At 47.4% G+C, this 21,116-nt stretch overlaps 1 protein-coding gene and 1 long non-coding RNA gene across 3 annotated transcripts in view; both read right to left on the bottom strand.

The window, feature by feature from the left end:
• Positions 1–21,116, bottom strand: part of LOC147596583 (uncharacterized) — a 173,806-nt gene that overhangs the window by 21,330 nt on the left and 131,360 nt on the right. The gene's annotated exons all lie outside the window — the stretch shown is intronic.
• LOC104478070 (SMAD family member 7) overlaps positions 1,383–21,116 on the bottom strand; it is a 30,408-nt gene continuing 10,674 nt past the window's right edge. For both annotated transcript variants that reach the window (XM_086769689.1, XM_086769688.1), the window contains exon 4: positions 1,383–2,954. In XM_086769689.1, coding sequence (XP_086625815.1) covers positions 2,416–2,954 — 539 coding nt within the window. In that variant the 3' untranslated portion in view covers positions 1,383–2,415. The remainder of the gene's footprint in view (positions 2,955–21,116) is intronic.

Genomic DNA, 21,116 nt, shown 5'->3' on the forward strand with positions numbered 1-21,116 from the left:
AATTTAGGGAATGCACAGGGCAGACTCATTTCCTGGAACAGGAGCTACTGGAGAAAACGTCCCTCCAGGCTAGTTCCTAACTATGACACATTTGATAGCCATTCAAGGACTACTGGGAAATGTGTCATTTTTCTCCGTGAAGCTTCAGATAGTTTCATCATCAAGTCTGACTGCTCCATGAAATAAAACCAGCTAACATCTACCAGTGGAGATATAACCTCTGGTGTTTATGTAGGATGTGTCACGAGGATGATATTTTTATTTTTTTATTTCCCAAGGTTTTATATACAGGTGTAAAGTGGCTTTATCCCTATTGCACCTTATCATAGAATCATAGAATCTTAAGGTTGGAAGTGATCTCCAAGATCAAGTCCAACCGTCAACCTAACACCACCATGCCTACTAAACCATGTCCCAAAGTGCCACATCTACACATTCTTTGAACACCTCCAGGGATGGTGACTCCACCACTTCCCTGGGCAGTCTGTTCCAGTGCTTGACCACTCTTTCAGTAAAGAAGTGTTTCCTAATATCCAATCTAAACCTCCCCTGCCGCAACTTGAGGCCATTTCCTCTCGTCCTATCACAAGTTATTTGGGAGAAGAGACCAACACTTGCCTCCCTACAACCTCCTTTCAGGTAGTTGTAGAGACCAATGAGGTCTCCCCTTTGTGAGGGACAGGAGAGGTCGGAAGTCACCTTCCTGGGATCCAGGTGCTTTGGCAAGGAGGGAGCTCACAAGCCCATCTGGACCTTGCACCTCTCCAAATCCCTCTGTCTCCAGAAGTCTGGTGGTGTCCACTCAAGGTCCCTCCACCACAAAAGGCAGGAACCTTCTCCCCAGGAGAGGACATATGCAAGCAGGATGTGACACAGCGGAGCAGTGAACATCTGAAGACAGGGTGAGTGGGGCAAAAGGAAAAATAACCCTTATTTCCAGAAGCATGGAAGATAAAGGAGAAAGGACAGGAAAAAGTCTGGCTACTCATGCAAGAGCGGTCCCACACATCAACCTCATGCTGCTTAGAGCAGCATCTCTCCTACCTGCCTCATCCCCACCACTAAAAAAGCCACTCGGCACAGGCTGGGATCAAGTGTACGTTTTTATTTTTTAATGGAACATAAACTCCTTTAGAAAAAACATTCATTTGGATGATAACACCCATAGAAAAAAACACCAATCTTGTGTTCTTTTTTTTATAATTTGGCATTTATTTGCATTTATATTAAAGCAAAGTGCATCTTTCTTATTTTTTTCTCATTTATACACATTGCACAATACATAAATAATGATGCTTATAAAACGTCTTTATATTTACACGTAATAATATATTTATATATAACATAAAATACATTTTTTTCTTTAATAAATCCCAAGAGTTTTTTTAAGGAGTCCTTTTTGTGTGTGTGTTTTATTTCCAAAGCACTACAATGCTAAAGTTCCAATGAGAATGCTCTCTTGTTCATTTAAACCTTTATATTTAGAAAAATAGCTTATGTTAAGGTCTAAACACGCTCATTGAGCTAAGAACAGTGTAAAAGTATCATACTTGTGTATGAATTCAAGAAGAAATGAAAGCACAACTGCATTTCCAGATAGGATGGTACTGGGATAACCTGATCTACGCAGGTTACAACAGACCAACTATCATGAACACTTTTTCTTTTGTTTTCCCATTTGTTTTTCATTTGTTTTGTTGGTTTTGCTTTGTTTTTAGGCTTAGGCTTCTATCGCTTTACATCTCAGCTTAAATTATAAAGCATGGGCCATGCACGACGTTTCTCTGCTGTTGTTGTTTTCTCCCCTTGTATCAATCCATGACCATAAAAAAAAAAAAAAAAAAAGCAGTGGAAGGATGAACACAGTGACAAGACGTGAACCCAGCAAGAAGAAAAATAAAGTAAAAATTACAAGGGTGGGTAAAGACCTGATTGGGAAGGTTTTGCACCATCCTTCGGCAGCAATGCGGAGTTAGCACCGCTGGGGAAGGGGTCTCGGTGTCACCATCACTGAGGATGGTTGGCAGCAAGGGGAAGGTGATGCATAAAAAATGCAGGTATCTTGTTTTATCCAAGAGAAGGAGCTGTAACACATAGCAAGTGGCTTCTGAATCCATCGATCACATAGGACAATCCTTTCAGAGGCGTGAAAGAATTATCGTATGCTATCCACCCCCCTGCACCCTTCTCTTGCCCTTCTGAGTTATTGGTCATTCACACTTTTAAAAAATAGATATATTTATCAAAATACTCAAGGCAAAAAAAATCTTTCCATAAGCTATTTCTCAAAACAGAGGAGGGGGAAAAAACAAACAAAACAAAACAAAAACAAAAAGTTTGCACGAAAAGCAAGCACTCAGAAGGAAATAATAGCAGCAAAGTAGTATAAATGCCACGAGTCCACTCTGTCTCGAGTCATCGGTTATTAAAAATAACCTCCAACCAGCACGGGCAACTGCTGATAAACTGTCTCGTGTAGCACTGGCCCCAGCCTTTCACAAAGCTGATCTGAACAGTAAATCCAGTCCATGGTTGCTGCATGAACTCATGGTCGTTGGGTCTCTGCAAGTTGTACGCCTTCTCGTAGTCAAAAGCCTTGATGGAAAAACCCGGAAACACTTTGTGAACCAGCAGCGTCCTAGAGTCGGGGTTGTCCAGTGTGGCTGACTTGATGAAGATGGGGTAACTGCTGCGGTTGTACACCCACACGCCGTCCACTTCCTTGGTGAGCTGGATGCCATAGCCGATCTTGCTACGGACCTTCTGCACCAGTTGGCTTTTGTTGTCCGAGTTGAGCTGTCCGAGGCAGAAGCCATTCCCCTGAGGTAGATCATAGAAGATATCCAGGGAGGGTTCTTGGACAGAGTACAGCCGACCCACACGCGTCTTCTCTTCCCAGTATGCCACCACGCACCAGTGTGACTGATCCCTCGGCTCCTGAAGAACTTGGGAATCTACAGAACAGGAGAAAAAAAGGAAGAAAAGGTGAAATTGAGTACCGGGGGGATAATACAACCCAAAAGCGATGCAATGCTGGCAGGTCCTTGCTCTCTTCATGATGCTCTCCATGCACACACCAACACCCATAGCACATCCACGGTTTTAAAAAGCCATGTGTTATGGCTACTATTAAGACTGTTTAAGTTGACACAGATTTAGGGGATTCCTGTGCAGCTTCAGTGTCTAGCTCTGGTTGGAGTTATGGGTCCTAAATCACCAAGTCCACCTTCAGAAGTAGCTTAAGACCCACCAGCAGCACCTGCAATGCAGCCATCCCTCACCCAAACCATCATGAGGACCACCTTCAGTGCAAACAGGAGAGATAAGATGCTCTAGCCAGCTGCATCCAGCAAGACCAAACACCCTAAAACCCCTTATTTGCACCCATCAGACGATGGATTCATTTCCATAAACAACTATACACTGTGCACAGATGCCAAAAAAAAAAAAAAAAAGAGGTGCTGCTAAGAAAAGCACATTGAAGGTCACCCCATGGGACCAGAGGGGACAAGGACTTGCCTGCTCTAGTTCATGGGGCTTCTCCCTGCCCATAGGCAGAGCCTGGGTGATGGAGAGGATAGAGACATTGGATGAAGCCCCAACCTGTGGGAAGCACTGTCAAACTTTGGAAGGATGGGGGCCAAAAATCTCAAGCTTGTTAGCAAGAACAGCCTAAAAAAGCTCCAAGAATCCCAGAAATCTGTTCTCATAGCCTTTCTTTCAACTCCCTTGCCTGTAGCTACCCTGTGAGAGCAGCGAGGATACAGCATAGGAGCAAAAAGCAAGGGGGAGGGCTAAGAAATGTGAAAAAGCCCCTTTTCCTGACAGAGGATCCCTAGCAGCCCAGCACTGCTCAGCAGGTAATTCCTTCCAGCCTCGGTAGGCATGTTAAGATCTGGGAAGTATTAATCTCTATAACTGTATTTAAAAAAATATATAAATTATATTTTTAAAAAGTCAGGCTGGGAATGCAAGTTAGTGAGTACTACCGAAATAATCCCCTGCACCATGGGAGCAGCTATGGGACCAGGGATGGTGGGTGATCCAGCCACCCCGAAGCTCTCCCTGCACCACCACAGCAGCCCCTCAAATTGCCCCCAGCACAAGCAATGGCAGTGGCACACTGGCTGTCCTGTTTTCTGTATTTTTTGCTATTAATAAGACAAATTTCCCCAGCACAGGCATTTTTCTCCCATCTCTGAATTGTGCTTCAAGCCCTGCACTGTGCTTTAAAAAAAAAAAAAGTCCAGCCACACACTTTTAATTTCCTCATTTCTGTGCCAGCAAGGAAAATATTTCTCCAGTTGCTGGAGGCAGCTACTAAAAATGGGCTTGACAGGCATCCTAGTAGTGGTGGGGGGGTGGTGGTAGTCCCCAGGACAGCATTCATCGAGGTGTGTCCCGGTTTGTCCTTCCACCTCCCCTTTTCGGTGCCTCCCGAGACTTTGTTGCAGATAACTTTATATCCTGCAGAAACCTGGCACTGCTTGAGGAATCGAGGGGGGACAGGGTGGGCGGCTTGGGTTACCTCCTCCCCTAATCCAAATGGGGTGCCTCCCACCCAAGGGTGCAGCCAGTGGGACAAGAAACACCCCCAGGATGGCATTTCCCCCACCTGCCCGGGAGATAAAGGAATTTGGGGGGGGAATGCCCAGGATATAGAGGAATCTGGGGGGGATGCTCCTGGATCCAGGGGGATGATGCTCCTGGATCCATCCCCATCTCAACCACCCATCGCTCCCCTCCGCCGCACCACCCCCGCCAACTGCCTGCCAGCGATGCTCAGAGCTTCTTGTTTTTTCTTTTATAGCAGTTGAGGGAATTTTGGAGCAACAGCCATTTAACTCCGCTGAAATTCCTATAGGTTTTTATTTATTTGAACATAGAATCATAGAATCATAGAATGGTTAGGGTTGGAAGGGACCTTCATAAAAGCATCCCTTTTCAGGAGGAGGCGGGGGGAAAATAAAAGACTTTTTTACCTGATATTTGTGCTTGCATTAGTGAAGACCACTTAACAAGTAGCTCATTGCCACTTACAAAGAGTTATTTAATTGCCAGTGCATTAAAAAAAAAAAAAAGAAAACTGCCTTGTCTATGAAGGAATAGACCTTTATAGAGGGCTGGAAGTGGAAGTTCATGAATTAATCCCCCTAGGTTTTTCAATGACATGGGGTGACCAGACCTCAAGGACACATCTTGGGTAATCCAGGATTATTTTTTTTTTTGAAGGAGTCATAGAATCATAGAATCATAGAATGGTTAGGGTTGGAAGGGACCTTCAAAGGTCATCTAGTCCAACCCCCCTGCAAGGAGCAGGGACATCCCTGACTAGGTCAGGTTGCTCAGAGCCTCATCCAGCCTGGCCTTGAACGTTTCCAGGGATGGGGCCTCCACCACCTTTCTGGGCAACCTGTTCCAGTGTTCTATAACTCGCATTGTAAAAAATTTTTTCCTAATTTCTAATCTAAATCTACCCCCCTCTATTTTAAAACCATTACCTCTCGTCCTATCGCAACAGGCCCTACTGAACAGCCTTTCCCCATCTTTCTTGTAGGCCCCCTTGAGGTACTGGAAGACCGCTATCAGGTCTCCCCGGAGCCTCCTCTTCTCCAGGCTGAACAGCCCCAACTCTCTCAGCCTGTCCTCATAGGAGAGGTGCTCCAGCCCTTTTATCATCTTCGTGGCCCTCCTCCGGACCTTCTCCAACTGGTCCATGCCCTTCTTGTGCTGGGGGCTCCAGAACTGGACACAGCACTCCAGGTGGGGTCTCACCAGGGCAGAGTAGAGGGGGAGAATCACCTCCCTCAACCTGCTGGCCACACTTCTCTTGATGCAGCCCAGGATGCGGTTGGCCTTCTGGGCCGCAAGGGCGCATTGCCTGCTCATGTTAAGCTTCTCATCCACCAGCACTCCCAAGTCCTTCTCCTCAGGGCTGCTCTCAATCCATTCCCCACCCAGCCTGTATTTGTGCCTGGGATTGCCATGACCCAGGTGCAGGACCTTGCACTTGGCCTGGTTGAACTTCCTGAGGTTGGCACGGGCCCACCTCTCCAGCCTGTCCAGGTCCCTCTGGATGGCATCCCTCCCTTCCAGCGTGTCAACGGCACCACACAACTTGGTGTCGTCAGCGAACTTGCTGAGGGTGCACTCTATCCCACTGTCCACGTCGCCGACAAAGATGTTGAACAGGGCCGGGCCCAACACGGACCCCTGAGGAACGCCACTCATGACCGGTCTCCACATGGACATTGAGCCGTTGACCACCACTCTCTGAGTGCGGCAATCCAGCCAACTCCTTATCCACCGAGTGGTCCGTCCATCAAACCCATGTCTCTCCAGTTTAGAGAGAAGGATGTCGTGCGGGACAGTGTCAAATGCCTTGCACAAGTCCAGGTAGATGATATCCATTGCTCGTCCCTTGTCCACCGATGCTGTCACCCCGTCATAGAAGGCCACCAAATTGGTCAGGCACAATCTGCCCTTGGTGAAGCCCTGTTGGCTGCCACCAACCACCTCCTTGCTCTCCATGTGCCTTAGCATGGTTTCCAGGAGAATCTGCTCCATGACCTTGCCAGGCACAGAGGTGAGGCTGACCGGCCTGTAGTTACCTGGGTCTTCCTTATTCCCCTTTTTAAAAATTGGGGTTAATGCCAGCACACAGTATAAATATGCCAGAGCCTCTTCTGTTTGCAGGCTTTGGCTGTTGACTGGATGTCTAGTCAAAAAGCCATGAGAATATAAGGGTTGAGCTCAGATAAACAGGATCTGCTTTTCAGGGTTGTTAGAACCCCCGGCAGAGCCTTCCCGCTCCCACCCACCTCCCTGATTCTGGCATCCACCGGGAAAAGGGGTGGGAAGTAGTAGAGGCAGGAGAGGAGGTTGCAGGAGAGGAGGAAAAAATGACGCAGAGATGCTTCCTACTGGGACGCAGATTTTTTTCCCAAAAAGGCATTTTGGTGGCAATGACCATGGACCTGGGCAAATTAAGAAAATAGGTGGATTTTGCTCCAAAACACTGTTGGGTTCATCTGGATCCACCATCCAACTCCCATCTCCGCCTGCTGCAAACTCACACAAAAACCCAGATCCCAGGAAATTCAGGCTTCCCTCAGCACATTGTATAAGATTTATTGTGGGAGAAAAAAACCCCACAAAAACAAAAAAAAAACCCAGAAAACCCTGAAACCCTGAGTCTGCCCTCTGGAATTTAGAGAATTACTCCTATCGATCACTTATAGTTGGGTCTATGAAGAACGGCCACCCGAAGCAGAGCACGTTTCTGCATGAAGGGGAGAAATTAAGGCAATAGTTTGATACTCCAAAGACTTTGGGGAAACATTTTTTTTTGGAAATTTGGTGTGGATGGTGATGAAGATGGCAATGCCGCAGCACAACCACGTTATTCAATATGACATTCCCACTGGAAAACTGGTTTTTTTTTCCATATTTTTTACATCCTCCTGAAGGGCGGCTCTGACTTTCACCAGCGCATCCCTTGGAGAGGGAGTGTGCTCCACAAAAGCGTCATCCCAGCTACTTTCCAACACACCAACCCGTACAAGAGGCTCTGAGGTTTCCCACCATCTGCCTTGATCCTCACAAACATCAAGTCCTGCCCCAAATTACTCAATAAAAAGCTAGAGCTAGGATTTTTCTAGCTTCAGGTGTGCACATGCTGCCCATGGGCTTGGGAGCATCATCCTGTGCCAGGGAGGGATGCTGCAGAAAATGCTGCATCTATATAGAAATCTTGGAGGATGGGCCACCAGAGCAATAACCCAAAAAAATTAAAAGCTGTTGAAACCAAGGAGGTCCAGATGAAGATGGGTATGGGAGATTCACACCATGGCAACACTCAAATTTATCAACAACGGCCACACACTTGGCTCTCTCCAGAAGGGGGACTCATATCTCACATCACTTGGAAGCGGCAGAAAATTTCTAGTGTGGCTTTTCTCCTCAACGTATCAACATCTTTAAGATGACGAAACTATGTCATCTGCACTTCTTCTTTCCGAGCTCTGGCAGTTTTATTAGGAGTTTGGGAAGAAAAAGTTCTTTTTTCATTTAGGAAGAACCAAAATATTTCAGCAAAACTGTTGTTTTTTTTTTTTAAAAAAAGAACCAACCAACGAAAAAAAAACAAACAAACAAAAAAAACAACAAAAAATCAACGCAGCTCCTGGCCGGCTTTTGGATCCCAGTGTTGTCCCAGTGCCAAGTTCATGAACGTCGAGGACAGGTGGGCTAACGATTTTTTGTTTTGCTTTATTTTGTTTTGACATAGTGTCATAGTTTAGCCCTGCTCGGGACCAAACTACACAGTCTCTCGCTTACTCCCCCCACCCTCCAAGGGAACATGGAGAGATGATATAAGAAAAAAGGCTCAAGGTTTGAGATAAGGACAGGGAGGAATCCTTAAAGTTACCATTACAGGCAAAACAGACTCGACTTGGGGAAAACTATTCATTTATTATTAAAACCAAAGCAGGATCATGAGAAAGAGAATAAGATAACTTCCCCCCACCCCTCCATCTTCCTGGGCCTAACATTATCTCTACTACCTTCCCCCCCCCAGAGCGGCACAGGGGGGAAGAGGGAATGGGGGCTACAGTCAGTTCATCACATGTCGCTTTATGCCACTCCTTCCTCCTCAGGGGAAGAACTCCTCACATTCCTCCCCTGCTCCATCGTGGGGTCTCACCCATGGGCTGAAGTCCTCCGTGACTGCTCTGGCATGGGTCATTTTTCCATGGGGTGCAGTCCCTCCAGAATGGCTGCCCCAGTGTGGGCCCTCCACAGGCCACAGCCTCCTTCAGGCATCCACCTGCTCCAGCATAGGGTCCTCCACAGGCTGCAGGTGGATCTCTGCCCCTCCATGGACCTCCATGGACTGCAGGGGGACAACCTGCTCCACCATGGTCTTCACCACAGGCTGCAGGGGAATCTTGGCCAGGAGCCGCATTACTCCTCCCCCTCCTTCTGAACTGACCTTGGCATCTGCAGCCATTCCTCTCACAAGAAATTCTTCACAATCGGCTCAGGCAGATGCCTCTCAGGTTCTCTTCACATCTCCTCTCCTCTCCACTTCTTGCAGCCAGGCCGGGCCGAGTTGGGCCCAGTCGGCTGCTCAGCAGGAGGCCAGAGAGTGAGGGTCGCAAGGCCCCCAGGGCTCATGCCTCCCCCTCTCTGCCCCTGCTTCAGCTTCTTCACATCTTCACTTCTTTTTTCTATTTTTCCCCTTCTTAATTCCGTTATCACAAAGGCGTTATCACAGAACATTCTGCTACCAACTGGCTCAGCCCTGGCTAGCGGCAGGTCCGCCCTAGGCCCGGTCGAGTCCACTGGACAAAGGGGAAACTTCTAGCAGCCGTAGACCACCTCACTAAACAAAACCAACACACATAGCTGAAGGTTTTCCTGTATTCAATCGACCTCTAAAGAAAACAGCAAGTTTAGCACACACTGAGCTATCTCACCTGCCAGAACTATTCCCATCTGATCAAGTCAAGAGCTATCTACATTGTCACTGATATTTGAGATAATAACAACTCTTTGATGAAAATGAGAATACAATTGCGTTCCTGATTAGGTTTTTGAATGCTTGTAATAGGATCTTTTCTCAGTGATATTAGGATTAGATGCAAATTAAATTATCCAACAGTAGAAGTGCTTCAAACTACGTATTTATACTTTTAAATATATATTTATTTATAGATTATTTTTTTTAAGAGCAGCTTTGACCCAAAGCATCTTCTCATGCTCTTCCTAAACTTCTCACCATCACATGCCCTCTTCTCCCTCATTCCTCTGTGATCCCTGAGGCTGAATTACCCACCAAACATCAACCCTGACGCAATACTCACCATGGCATCATCTACCCTGAACTGCTAACAAAAGTCTCCCCATTTTAACAGAATCATAGAGCAGTTTGAGTTGGAAGGGACCTTTAAAGGCCATCTAGTCCTACTCCCTCCAAAATGAGCACAGACATCTTCAACCAGATCAGGTTGCTCAGGTTTTGTGGTACCTTCACCTTGTCCACTTGCAGAGGTGATACTGCATGCACGACTGATAACCCAACACGAATAGGCAAAGGCAACAGATAAATTAATGTAGAGGTTCACCAAGAAATCATAGCACCAAAAGGAGATTGGTCTTACGGACCTTTCCTAGAAGGACCAGGTCCCAGATGTGAGCACCTGGAGCAAGGAGACCCGGAGGGGTGGTGAGATCCCTGCCTGGCTTCCCAGGAGGCAGCTTTCTGCTGGAAAACAAGCAATGTGGGCACTGCTGATGAGCAGATGAACCTATGGGCCTTCCTGCTTTATCAGTCGGCACACATGGAGGGCATATGTGCTTAAAAAAAATTGGCTGGACTGGTGTCAGCAAAATGTGTCATCTGGCTGGGGTCAAGGCTGAGACCAAGCTCAGCATTTCTCACGCCCAGTAATCTCTCTTGGCTGACCTTAAGCAGTATTTGTAAGCCCAGGGCAGAGCTGTGTCCCCCATCTTCTCCTGCTCACTGAGATGGAAGAGATGGAGACACAAACCCCAGAGGAAGGACGGACGGTGCCTGTAGGTTTCTTCCCACCCGCTCAAAAGCACACATTAACTTTTGCTGAAATTATGCAATGCTCTCACGGTTCACATACAAATTCATTGTAAGCACAATGCAAATGTATTTGCTACAATTAATCAATGATGGCTTCCCCTTCTTCCAAGTAAATAACACTTCAGAAAATGCCAGGAGTGGCTCATTTTGGCTTTTTATGGGTTTCTGTATGCTCTTCTTGAGTGTCCTCAAGGCAGCTCAGGGCACTCCAGTTGCAGTTTTGCCCCTCGGGTTACTGGCAAGTGCTTTTTGCAGAATCTCAGAAAAAAACACACCCCTGAACTCTTACTTGAAAAGCGAACAAGCACTGCATCAAAGTGAGAAGAACAACGAGCATGACATGCAACCACACAGCTAATCAAAGCAAGGAGAAACAGGCACTGAAAAAGGGAAATTTTACCTCCCTTCTAGTCTCTCGGGTAATTTACAGGCTACTTGGGTGGGGGAACAAACAAAAAAAAACCCAGAAAAATCCTTCAAAGCCACATTTTCAGGTATGCTTTGCAAAAGTAAAGAAAAAAAAAAAATCCAAATTAAAGGATATATCCTGCTGTAGAAAAGGGTCCTTGTGCCTTTAAAGGCGCTTGTGAGCAGCCTGGAGACGCCACCCATGGCAATGTTTGCCCCAAACCTTTTATATCTCCCTGCACACAAGGGCTAGACAGCTTCAGCTTCCTCACCCCCACCCTGCTTTTGATGCCTGGGATGATTTCTGAAAGGCTAATTTAGAGGATGGTCATGTGTTAAGCTCCTGTTGTTTGCAGAGAAAATAAACCCTTACCTACTGCAGGGATGCCACTGTCCAAGGTGGCCCATGGGGTCCCTCCACTGCGCCAACACAAGAGCCCCCAAAGGAGCTGGGACAGTCGGGTCACGTCAACATATACTTAGGGAGCTCTTAATCTGTGGATTATTGACACGATAGACCATAACATCTCTTTAGGAGCCATTACAGCCCATCGTGTCAGTAGGTACTTATGGAGGCCTTAATCTGCGGATTGACGGGCTAGACCATAAATTTGTGTCTAGGTCTAATTAGGCAGCTCTTATTACTCAACATATACAGTAGTCATGCAGGCTAAAGAGCCTTAAGATTATTTATTTAACTTCTTAACAAGTTGTCCACCCAATCACTTAAATGGCTCCTAGCTCCCTGAAATATAAGTCAACCTTGCATGAAAATAAATGTCCACCTGAGTTTAACCCCAAGACTTCAGTTTGCTGAAGTTTTCTAAGGGCTGGTATCCAGAAGCCAAGATGTTGTCAATGGATTTGAAACCTTGTGAGTCCGATGTGGACATGGAGAAAAAAAACAGCAGAAGCAATCAGGGGAAGGCGTTGGGGATCTCCCAACATTTGTAATTAGGGCTTTGGTTCAGATTCATGTGAGCAGTGACCTACACACTTGGGAGGGCTCTGCTTGGTCCCCTGGTGACCCAATCAAGAATTTCCATCATCTTCACCATGGCTGGGAAAACCTCTTGTGAAATGGGGACAAAAATGAGGTCAGGTTAGACAGTGAGTAGAGACAACTGATACCTGAGGCATCTGTCCTAAGGTTCCCACCCCAACTTGGTGACACCTCAAGTCAACCTTCTCCCCACCTGGAACCCAGCCCTGACCTTTGTGGATTAATTGATAGGGTGATCAGTATAAACCTGTAAAGGAAGCCCAGCTCCCTGATGTCCCCTGCGCTGAAGGAGCAGTGGGGTGGAGGGGAGGACAGCAAAGAAAGAACCAAAGTGAAACTGCTGAGTTCATGGAGTCCACCAAACCAGAAATTTGATTCATAAACATCCTATTAGTCACTGCTACTGTTTCATTACAGTGATTAATCAATTACCATGGTTAAAAATGACTTGAGAGAAGAATCCTTTTTTGTGTCCATTTTCTTTAAAAGCCAAGCAAGGCTGCAGCTAGAAGAGGGGAAAAAAATATGCAGGCACACACCAAAAATGCCTGTCTGCCTGTCTCCAGCAGTTACAGAGGAGCCAGCTGAGTCCAGTTTCCTCCCTATCAGGCTTTGGGCCTCATCAGCCATGCAAATTATAGAGTACTGTGCTGTCTGAAGGCCGAATTTCGACTCAGCTCAGAGAAAAGCCTTAGAGGAAGGGTGGGGATGAAGAAGCCAGCCAAATCCATTCATAATATTTACAGTAAATGAGCCTCTTTGTTGTCATTTAGTATACAGTCAGTCTAATTATTTTTGAAGTTTTAATTTAAAGAACCTTCCTTATCTGCCTCTCCTTCTGCACCCCTCGAAGATGTGGCAAAACTTTTCCCTTGGTTCAAAAAAGCAGTAGGACGGGAATCCCTTCCCCAAGCTCCAATCCAGTAGGCGAGTGGGACAAAGGGATGCTTCAAGAGGGGAGACTCTTACAGAGAGGTGCTGTCAACATCCACAGGGTTTTAAAGACCCCTGGGCCACCTGAATAGGCACAAGGACATGTAGGTCCATGTGGAAAATCCCCAGAAATCCTGGTTTAGCTGCATGTATCCCCATTGCTGTTCTCCTGTGCTGGTGGGGATGTCCTGGGAGGACTTGCTGGCTCAGGAGGTTGTTGCAGGATGCTCTGCAGCCCCATGCACCCTCCAACCTCCTCCCCTGCCTTGATAGCAACCTGGAATAATTGTGTTTTACTGACAATCGGCCAAGAGGCTCCTCTGGAGAACACAGGAAGCCCAAGCCAGAGTTCACGAGATGCTGCCATGCAACCACCAAATGACTTGGGGTTGGTACCACCTCCATGCTTTGTCCTCAGCAGCTACCAAGACACACCTCTTCTCCACCCATACGCAACTCAGATCTCAACCAGAAACCTTCTCAGAAGGAGACACCAGCACACAAAGGGCTATTGACTCGCCATGATGCAAATGAGACCTGAGGATGAGCTTGCCAGAATTATCTCTCCTGGCTTGGGTTGTGCTAGAGGCTCCCATGACAGCATCCTGCCCTTCCAGCGCCAGGATAAATCACTGATGTGGATGCCAAAGTGTCGTAGTTTAGTCCTGCTCGGGACCAGACTACGCAGTCTCTCTCTCACTCCCCCCGCCCTCCAAGGGAATAGGGGGAGATGATATAAGAAAAAAGGCTCAAGGTTTGAGATAAGGACAGGGAGAAAACCTTAAAGTTCCCGTTACGGGCAAAACAGACTCGACTTGGGGAAAACTATTCATTTATTATTAAAACCAAAGCAGGATCATGAGAAAGAGAACAAAGTAACCCCCCCCCCCCACCCCTTCCTCTTCCCGGGCTTAACATTATCTCTACCTCCTTCCCCCTCCCGGAGAGCGGCACAGGGGGGAAGAGGGAATGGGGGTTATGGTCAGTCCACCACACATCGCTTTACGCTGCTGCTTCCTCCTTGGGGGAAAAACTCCTCACATTCCTCCCCTGCTCCAGCGTGGGGTCCCTCCCACGGGCTACAGTCCTTCATGAACTGCTCTGACATGAGTTGTTTTTCCATGGGGTGCAGTCCCTCCAGAACGGCTTCCCCAGTGTGGGCCCTCCATGGGCCACAGCCTCCTTCAGGCATCCACCTGCCCCAGTGTGGGATCCTCCACAGGATGCAGATGGATCTCTGCTCCTCCATGGACCTCCATGGGCTGCAGGGGGAGAGCCTGCTCCACCATGGGCTGCACCACAGGCTGCAGGGGAATCTCTGCCAGGAGCCGCATTACTCCTCCCCCTCCTTCTGAACTGACCTTGGCATCTGCAGCCATTCCTCTCACAAGAAATTCTTCACAATCAGCTCAGGGTCACAGCCCCTGCTCAATGCAGCCACTGAGCTCGATTTTAGAGGATGAAGACCTCAAAACACTTTCACAATTAAAAATAAAGCTCCGCTGTTGCAAGGGTTTGAGGGGTCACCTGGTACCCAGCGATGCCCTGGGGAGGGCAGGGTTACGGCCCCAGGAAAGCCACAGCTCTCCACTGACAACATGTAGCTATGTGTGTTACACATAAAAACATTTGCAAAGACCATAATAAAAACTGAAGCAGAGCAGTCTAGGATTTCCAAATGGATACCTAATACCCAGATGTGTATTAGGATTCCCCCCCCCCAAACTGCATTCCACACACACACACACAGCATTGCTGTTGCTCTCATTTCAATACTGAAAAAAAAATTTACAGGGATGTAAATTAATTGAAAAAGCAGAGTTGGAACAAAAGTCCTTTTCACGCCCGTCATGACCTGCTCCATAACAATTATGAAAACTGTTTAGCTGGGCTGGCATTTGGAGCATTTACTGCATTCCTGCCAATAAATTCCAGTCCCAGATCTGATGGAAAAGGCTCCCCCTTTCCCCTCCCTCTCTTGCCTTCATTCCTCCTGGCTTTCTTTACAACCTAATACCCTGTCGACGTGGGGCCAGGGTCTACTTAGGGGGGGAAAAAACCCACCCAGCGCCAGACTGGAGACAGCATGCAGACTGAAAAAGTTAATCATTATTTCTGTCTGCCTTCCTAATCTAATCACGTCTATTCCTAAGAGCAGGCGGCAAAGCGTGCTCGTGTACAGGCAGGGTCACCGCCCAGGGACAGACGGTATCAGCCCCTGACAGGGCAGGGGGCAAGCAAGGGATGGACAGACAGACGGCGTTTGGATGGAGTTCACAAGCCTGGCCAAGCACACACCCCTCCCCTCGCCTCTCACTTTGCTCTGGATTAATAACACTGAGCAATTATAGAGAATATTACATTCATTAAGTAATTAACCCTCCCAGCACTCTGGAGAAGTTGGCACCCCCCTTTCGCAAATGGAGGCTGGCAGAGGTTTGCCCCAGGCTATAAAATGGGGCAGGTCGGCATCACATGGATTAAAAAATTAAAAAAAATTAAAAATTAAAAAGCTCCTCGTGCTCATCCCACCCCGCTTTCGGTGGCAGCAGTGGCATCATGTCCCAGGCGAGGACCGTGTCACAGTCGAGGTGGCATCACCAAGACCCAGTAGCATCCTCCCACAAGGGCAAAGCCCAGGGGATTCAGGGTTTGGCACCGCTGCTTGGCAAATCCAGTACCACACTGGCTCCTCCAGAAAACAATCTTGGTGCAACACCTCAGGTGTGTCAAGGCTTCGTGCTCTTGACACCTGGGATACATTTTCCATGCTCTGTTGTGACAAAGAACAGGAAAACTACAGGTCTCCACGTATGAAGATTTATGAGTTTGTTCCTTATAATGAGCTAAAAAGTCTCAGCCCAGCTTCCAAAGAAAATGAATTCATCAGTTCAAACGCAATGATGTGACTTCAGGCTCCCAACTCCTTTCCTAAATAAAACTCCTGTTATTTGATCCCTGCTCGAAGGATTTTATGGAGTTATTTACTCTGTTCACTCTGCCCAGGAAGATGCTGCAGGAGCCCAGCCACAGGGTCAATGGCAGCCATCCCGCATGGGCAAGCAGCACCCCATCTCTACTTTGCTATTTTCCCTGCTTTTCCACTCAAAACCTCACCTTGCACACCAACATGCAAAAAAAACACACGACCCATTCAGCAGCGACGCCCGGCAATTTTTAGCATCTATAAATTCAACCCATCGGTTTCCATCACCAAAAATCACCGGTTCCGGAGCCAACTTTACTGGTTGCAAAAGCAAAGGATGCTTGAACTTTCACCATCTTCCCAACACCTGACTTTGTCCGATGTAAAGCCAGCTCTTATTGATGCAGCGTTGGCAGCTCCACAAAGAAAATCTATTCAACTTATATAGATGTATTTTTTAACCTATATATATAATATAGGTTGAATATATTCAACATATTAATTCTATATTCATTATCTTGACTATATTGAATATAATGAATATAGAATTAATTTTGAATATATTCAACCTATATGTATGCTATATATAATTCAATATATATAGAATATATTAAATATATTGAATATATTAAATATATAATCAATATATTGAATATATTCAACCTACATATATATATCCCCCATATAACCCATATATGTTCAAATTATATATATATATATATAACCATCCATAGCCTCACTTATTACATACATATACAGGTACGTATTTGCAATGATGCTCCAAAGGCTTAATAGCCTGAGCGGTTCTGAGTTATTCATTTAACGGAGAAATCTACCTTTCCACCTACTCAGGTATTCCAGGAAAAGCCAGGAAAGCCCACGGGAGCCAGGATTTCATCCCAAAGATGGCTCACCAAAACGCAGCACCCCACGAGGCATCTTACTTCATCCCCAAGGGAGGATGAGGAAGGATCACAGAGCTGGGTACCCGCCATTGCACATGGAGGAGCATCACCAAGAGCATCAGCGGAACCTCCTGCAACCACCCTGTGGTGCTTCGGTGTTGCTGGCACAACCCAATTGGGAAGCTGAAGCCGGGAGGTTTTTTATGCAGCGAGGTTAAAAGTGTAGAGAAGGGCTGAGCCAGCTCTTACAGGGTGGTTTGTTTCCCCCCTCCCTTGCAAGTTAAAACCAAGATAATGACACTGGGTGGGGACCAATCTGAAGGGCTGAGCAGCCAAACCAAAATTAGTCTCCTGGCCAAGAGCTTCCTTCGGCCTCACAGTTTGGGGAAGGAAGCTGAGAAAAGGCATGGGGAAAAAAAAAAAAAAAGATTCCTTGAGAAGCTCGAGCACCGTGCTCAAGCAAAGGTGACCCCGCCAGTCAAATATTTTTTGATATAATAAAAATAAAATAAAAGTACTGAAGCAGCCTCCCTCAGAAAAGTGGGGCCCATGGAATGGGGTTTTTCTCCTTTTCTCTCCTTTTCTTTCTCCTCCTCCCCGGCACTTTCTTTCCTTTCACTAATAACTATGTTTTCTTGTATTTTTTTTTCTTGGCTTTTTCCTCATAAAAGACTGATGTAATTTCCTGTCTTGTCCCAATGTTACCTGTTAATTAACAGGGTGAAAATTATCATCACACATTTAAATGGCTACCCGAAAGAGGGGAGGGGAAAAAAATAAGGGAAAAATAAAAAAGAAAATAAAAAAAGAAAGGAGAGAGAAGGGCTGTCTGTTAGCAAACACCACGTCACATCTCCAATAGCACAAAACCACCTGGAAAAAGCTTTTTGGACCCGATGGCTGGAGCTCATCAGCAAAGAGAACCCTTGCAAGGTGGCTCCCAACGCAGATCCATGCATGGGGGATGCAAACTGCATTAAAAAAAAGGAGAGACGGAGGGAGAGGGACAGGGAGGGGGAGGGGGAGAGGGAGGGGGAGAGAGTGAGGGAGAGGAGAGAAAAGAAGGGGGGCTACGGTGGCAGCTTCTGTAAGAAGCTGCTAGAAGTTGCTCCCCTTTGTTCAGTGGCCTCGGCCGGGCCTAGGGCGGACCTGCTGCTGGCCAAGGTCGAGCCAATTGGTAGCAGAATGTTCCCTGATAACGCCTCTGCCATAACGTATTTAAGAAGGGGAAAAACACAAAGTAAAAAAAAAGAGAAGATGTGAAGACGCTGAGCGGGGGCAGAGAGGGGGAGGCGCGAGCCTTGTGGGCCTTGCAGGCCTCACCCTCTGGCCTCCTGCCAGGAGGCCAACTGGGCCCAACTCGGCCCGGCCTGGCTGCAAGAAGTGGAGAGGAGATGAGATGTGAAGAGAACCTGAGAGGCATCTGCCAGCCTGTTGTGAAGAATTTCTTGTGAGAGGAACGGCTGAACGGCTGCAGGCACCAAGGTCAGTGAAAAAGGAGGGGGAGCAGTAATGCTGCTCCTGGCCAAGATTCCCCTGCAGCCTGTGGTGCAGCCCATGGTGGAGCAGGTTGTCCCCCTGCAGCCCATGGAGGTCCATGGAGGGGCAGAGATCCACCTGCAGCCCGTGGAGGACCCCACACCAGGGCAGGCGGATGCCTGAAGGAGGCTGTGGCCCATGGAGGGCCTGCCCTGGGGCAGCCGTTCTGGAGGGACTGCACCCCGTGGAAAAATGACCCAGGCTGGAGCAGTTTCACGAAGAACTGTGGCCCGTGGGAGGGACCCCACGCTGGAGCAGGGGAGGAATGTGAGGAGTTCTTCCCCGGAAGAGGAAGGAGCAGCATAAAGTGATGTGTGATAGACTGACCATAAACTCCCATTCCCTGTTCCCCCCTGTGCTGCTTGGGGAGGGGAAGGAGGTAGAGGTTAAGCCTGGGAAGAGGGAGGGGTGGGGGGAAGTTACTTTGTTCTCTTCCACATTCTCCTGCTTTGATTTTAATAATAAATGAATAGTTTTCCCCAAGTCGAGTCTGTTTTGCCCGTGATGGTAACTTTAAGGATTTTCTCCCTGTCCTTATCTCAAACCTCGAGCCTTTTTCCTTATATTATCTCTCTCTATTCTCTCGGAGGGTGGAGGCAGTGAGAGAAAGACTGTGTAGATAGCTGCCTAGTGGGGCTAAACGGAGAGGAGAGAGGAGAAATTTAAAAACTGAACAAAATAAAACAAAATAAACTGCAGAGAAAGAGGGAGTTGGCAACACCCAAGATGCCGCTTTTCTCAAAATAAGTAGTTAAAAAATAATTAAAAAAAAAAAAGCAGGGAGCTAATACAAAGCCAGTGGGCAGAAATTCTGTGAGACGTCAAGCTCTTTCCCTTCCCCAACCTCAGTCCCACACAGGATCAGGCCACTCGTGCCCTCCTGTTCCTCAAGAGCAGCCGTGATGCAGCTGGTACCCCCAGCGGCATGGGAGTCAAGCCAATGGCCTCAGCACGCTGACAAGGGAGTGAAAACAAAGCAATTTATGCAAAAAAGCGAGGGTGGTTAGAACAGAGACCGTGCCTGAGCGGTTAATAATATCTTGGCGCTGAAAATAAACTGGAAAGGAAGCTCCTTTGTGACAGTAGGCAGGCAGCCAGACTGTGGCGTGGGTCATTCAAGCTGGCTGGAGACAGCGATGGGGCTAGCACCCACCCGTGCCATGCCCCGGTCAGCACCCGCCACCCAGCCCACCACCCTCCTACAACACCCAGTTAGGGCTGGGGGGAGGGTGCTCCATACACCCCATTTTTTTCTCCTGTGCAGCCTAAAATAGGGTGTAGCCCATTTTAACTCAGCATCAAGGTTTACGGTCTTGGCCACCACAGTTAGAAATGGGCATCTCCCCATGCCGGTGGCGGGGAAATGTGTGTGGTTAATGTTACTGGTTCCTCTAGTGTAAGTGATACCCAAGTGATGCCATCCATATCCCTGCCAGCCCGGGGCTGCTTCTCTACGAGTGTTTTTGTCCCGTCGAGTTTTAAATGTCCCCAGCGATCAAGTTGCCGCTGCTCATCGGGACATCTTTTGGGAGCAGAGCACCATCTGAATCCCTCCACGGCACTCTAACTTCCAAAATTCACCTTTTTGTCCTTGTTTCTCCCTAAAAAATGCCAGGTTGCAGGATAAATTCCGAGTGGTTCCCATCATGATCCCCACCATGAAGGACTAGCTGGTGGTGGGGTCGTCTTCTGCATTTTATTGTCAACTGCTCTCAAGGCACCGTTTGGTTAGGAAAATCCATCCAGAATTTAATGGAGTTGTACAGGGATGGATTGAAACACTTGGCGTTTAATGGAGGGAGCACCTCTGTCATAATTTTTTTTTTTTTAAACTCATCCTAGAAGAGTACCTAGGAAAGTTTCAAAAGGCTCTAGAGCACTTAAAAGTAATTAGTAAATGGGTCCTCTTGGCTTTGGGGGAATTTTAATTAGCCAGGAGGAGGATGCCTCCAGCATCCCTGCAGCATCCCAGCAATGTCCCTGGGGAGGGGTCCCTGCAGGGTGAGATCCTCCTTAAAAAAAATTAAAAAAAAAAACCCCACGGGGCCGAAGGAGCTGGAGTGAGTGGTCAAGCCAAGAGTCCCGGGGTCGGTGCCAAGCGTTGTGGTCAGATGATGTGCAAGGCAAGCCGGGAGGCTCCTAGCCTGGCAGGCAGCCTGCTTTGCTCCAGAGGCTCTAGTGCTGTCATCTTGGCATTAACCCCTGATAACCTTGTCCTTTCCAGGAGGGGACGGTGTTTTTTTAGGTAAGCAGGGGGGGTTTACATCTCCAACGAGGCTGGGAAGCAAAGGGTGCAATGCCCTGCAATGCTCAAAGTAAATTAAAATAATATTAAAAGGACGTAGGCTCAAAAATAAACAAAGAATAAGGGACTTAAAAAAAAAATTCCCAAGCAATTGTTTATCCCTGGAACAAATATACAATCCTAGTTCCATAGGAAGATGTCTCAATTTCAGATTATAATAGGATGCCAATTTGTAAATAAAGGCATTTCACAGAAGGTTATAAACTCTGTATGAGAGGGAGGTGGAAGGAGGGGGGAATGGGAAAATACAGGCAAGATTCTGCTGTAGAAACTATGTGGGATCCTGATTACGTGGGGGGTGAGCGATGGGGAGCTGCTTCAGGGGGTGAATAGCTCCGGATTTGGACAAGGTGCTCCTTCCCCAGCAAGTAGATACCAGTGTGGATCAGAGATACAGTGAAACATTCCCGGCCTGCCCGCAATTTTGGAAAGAAATGTCACTCAGTCAAGCACCAGACGAGGTCCCACTGCCAGGAGAG

Source organism: Chlamydotis macqueenii, chromosome W (genome assembly GCF_036417535.1).
Source record: "Chlamydotis macqueenii isolate bChlMac1 chromosome W, bChlMac1.mat, whole genome shotgun sequence".
Classification (NCBI taxonomy): domain Eukaryota; kingdom Metazoa; phylum Chordata; class Aves; order Otidiformes; family Otididae; genus Chlamydotis; species Chlamydotis macqueenii.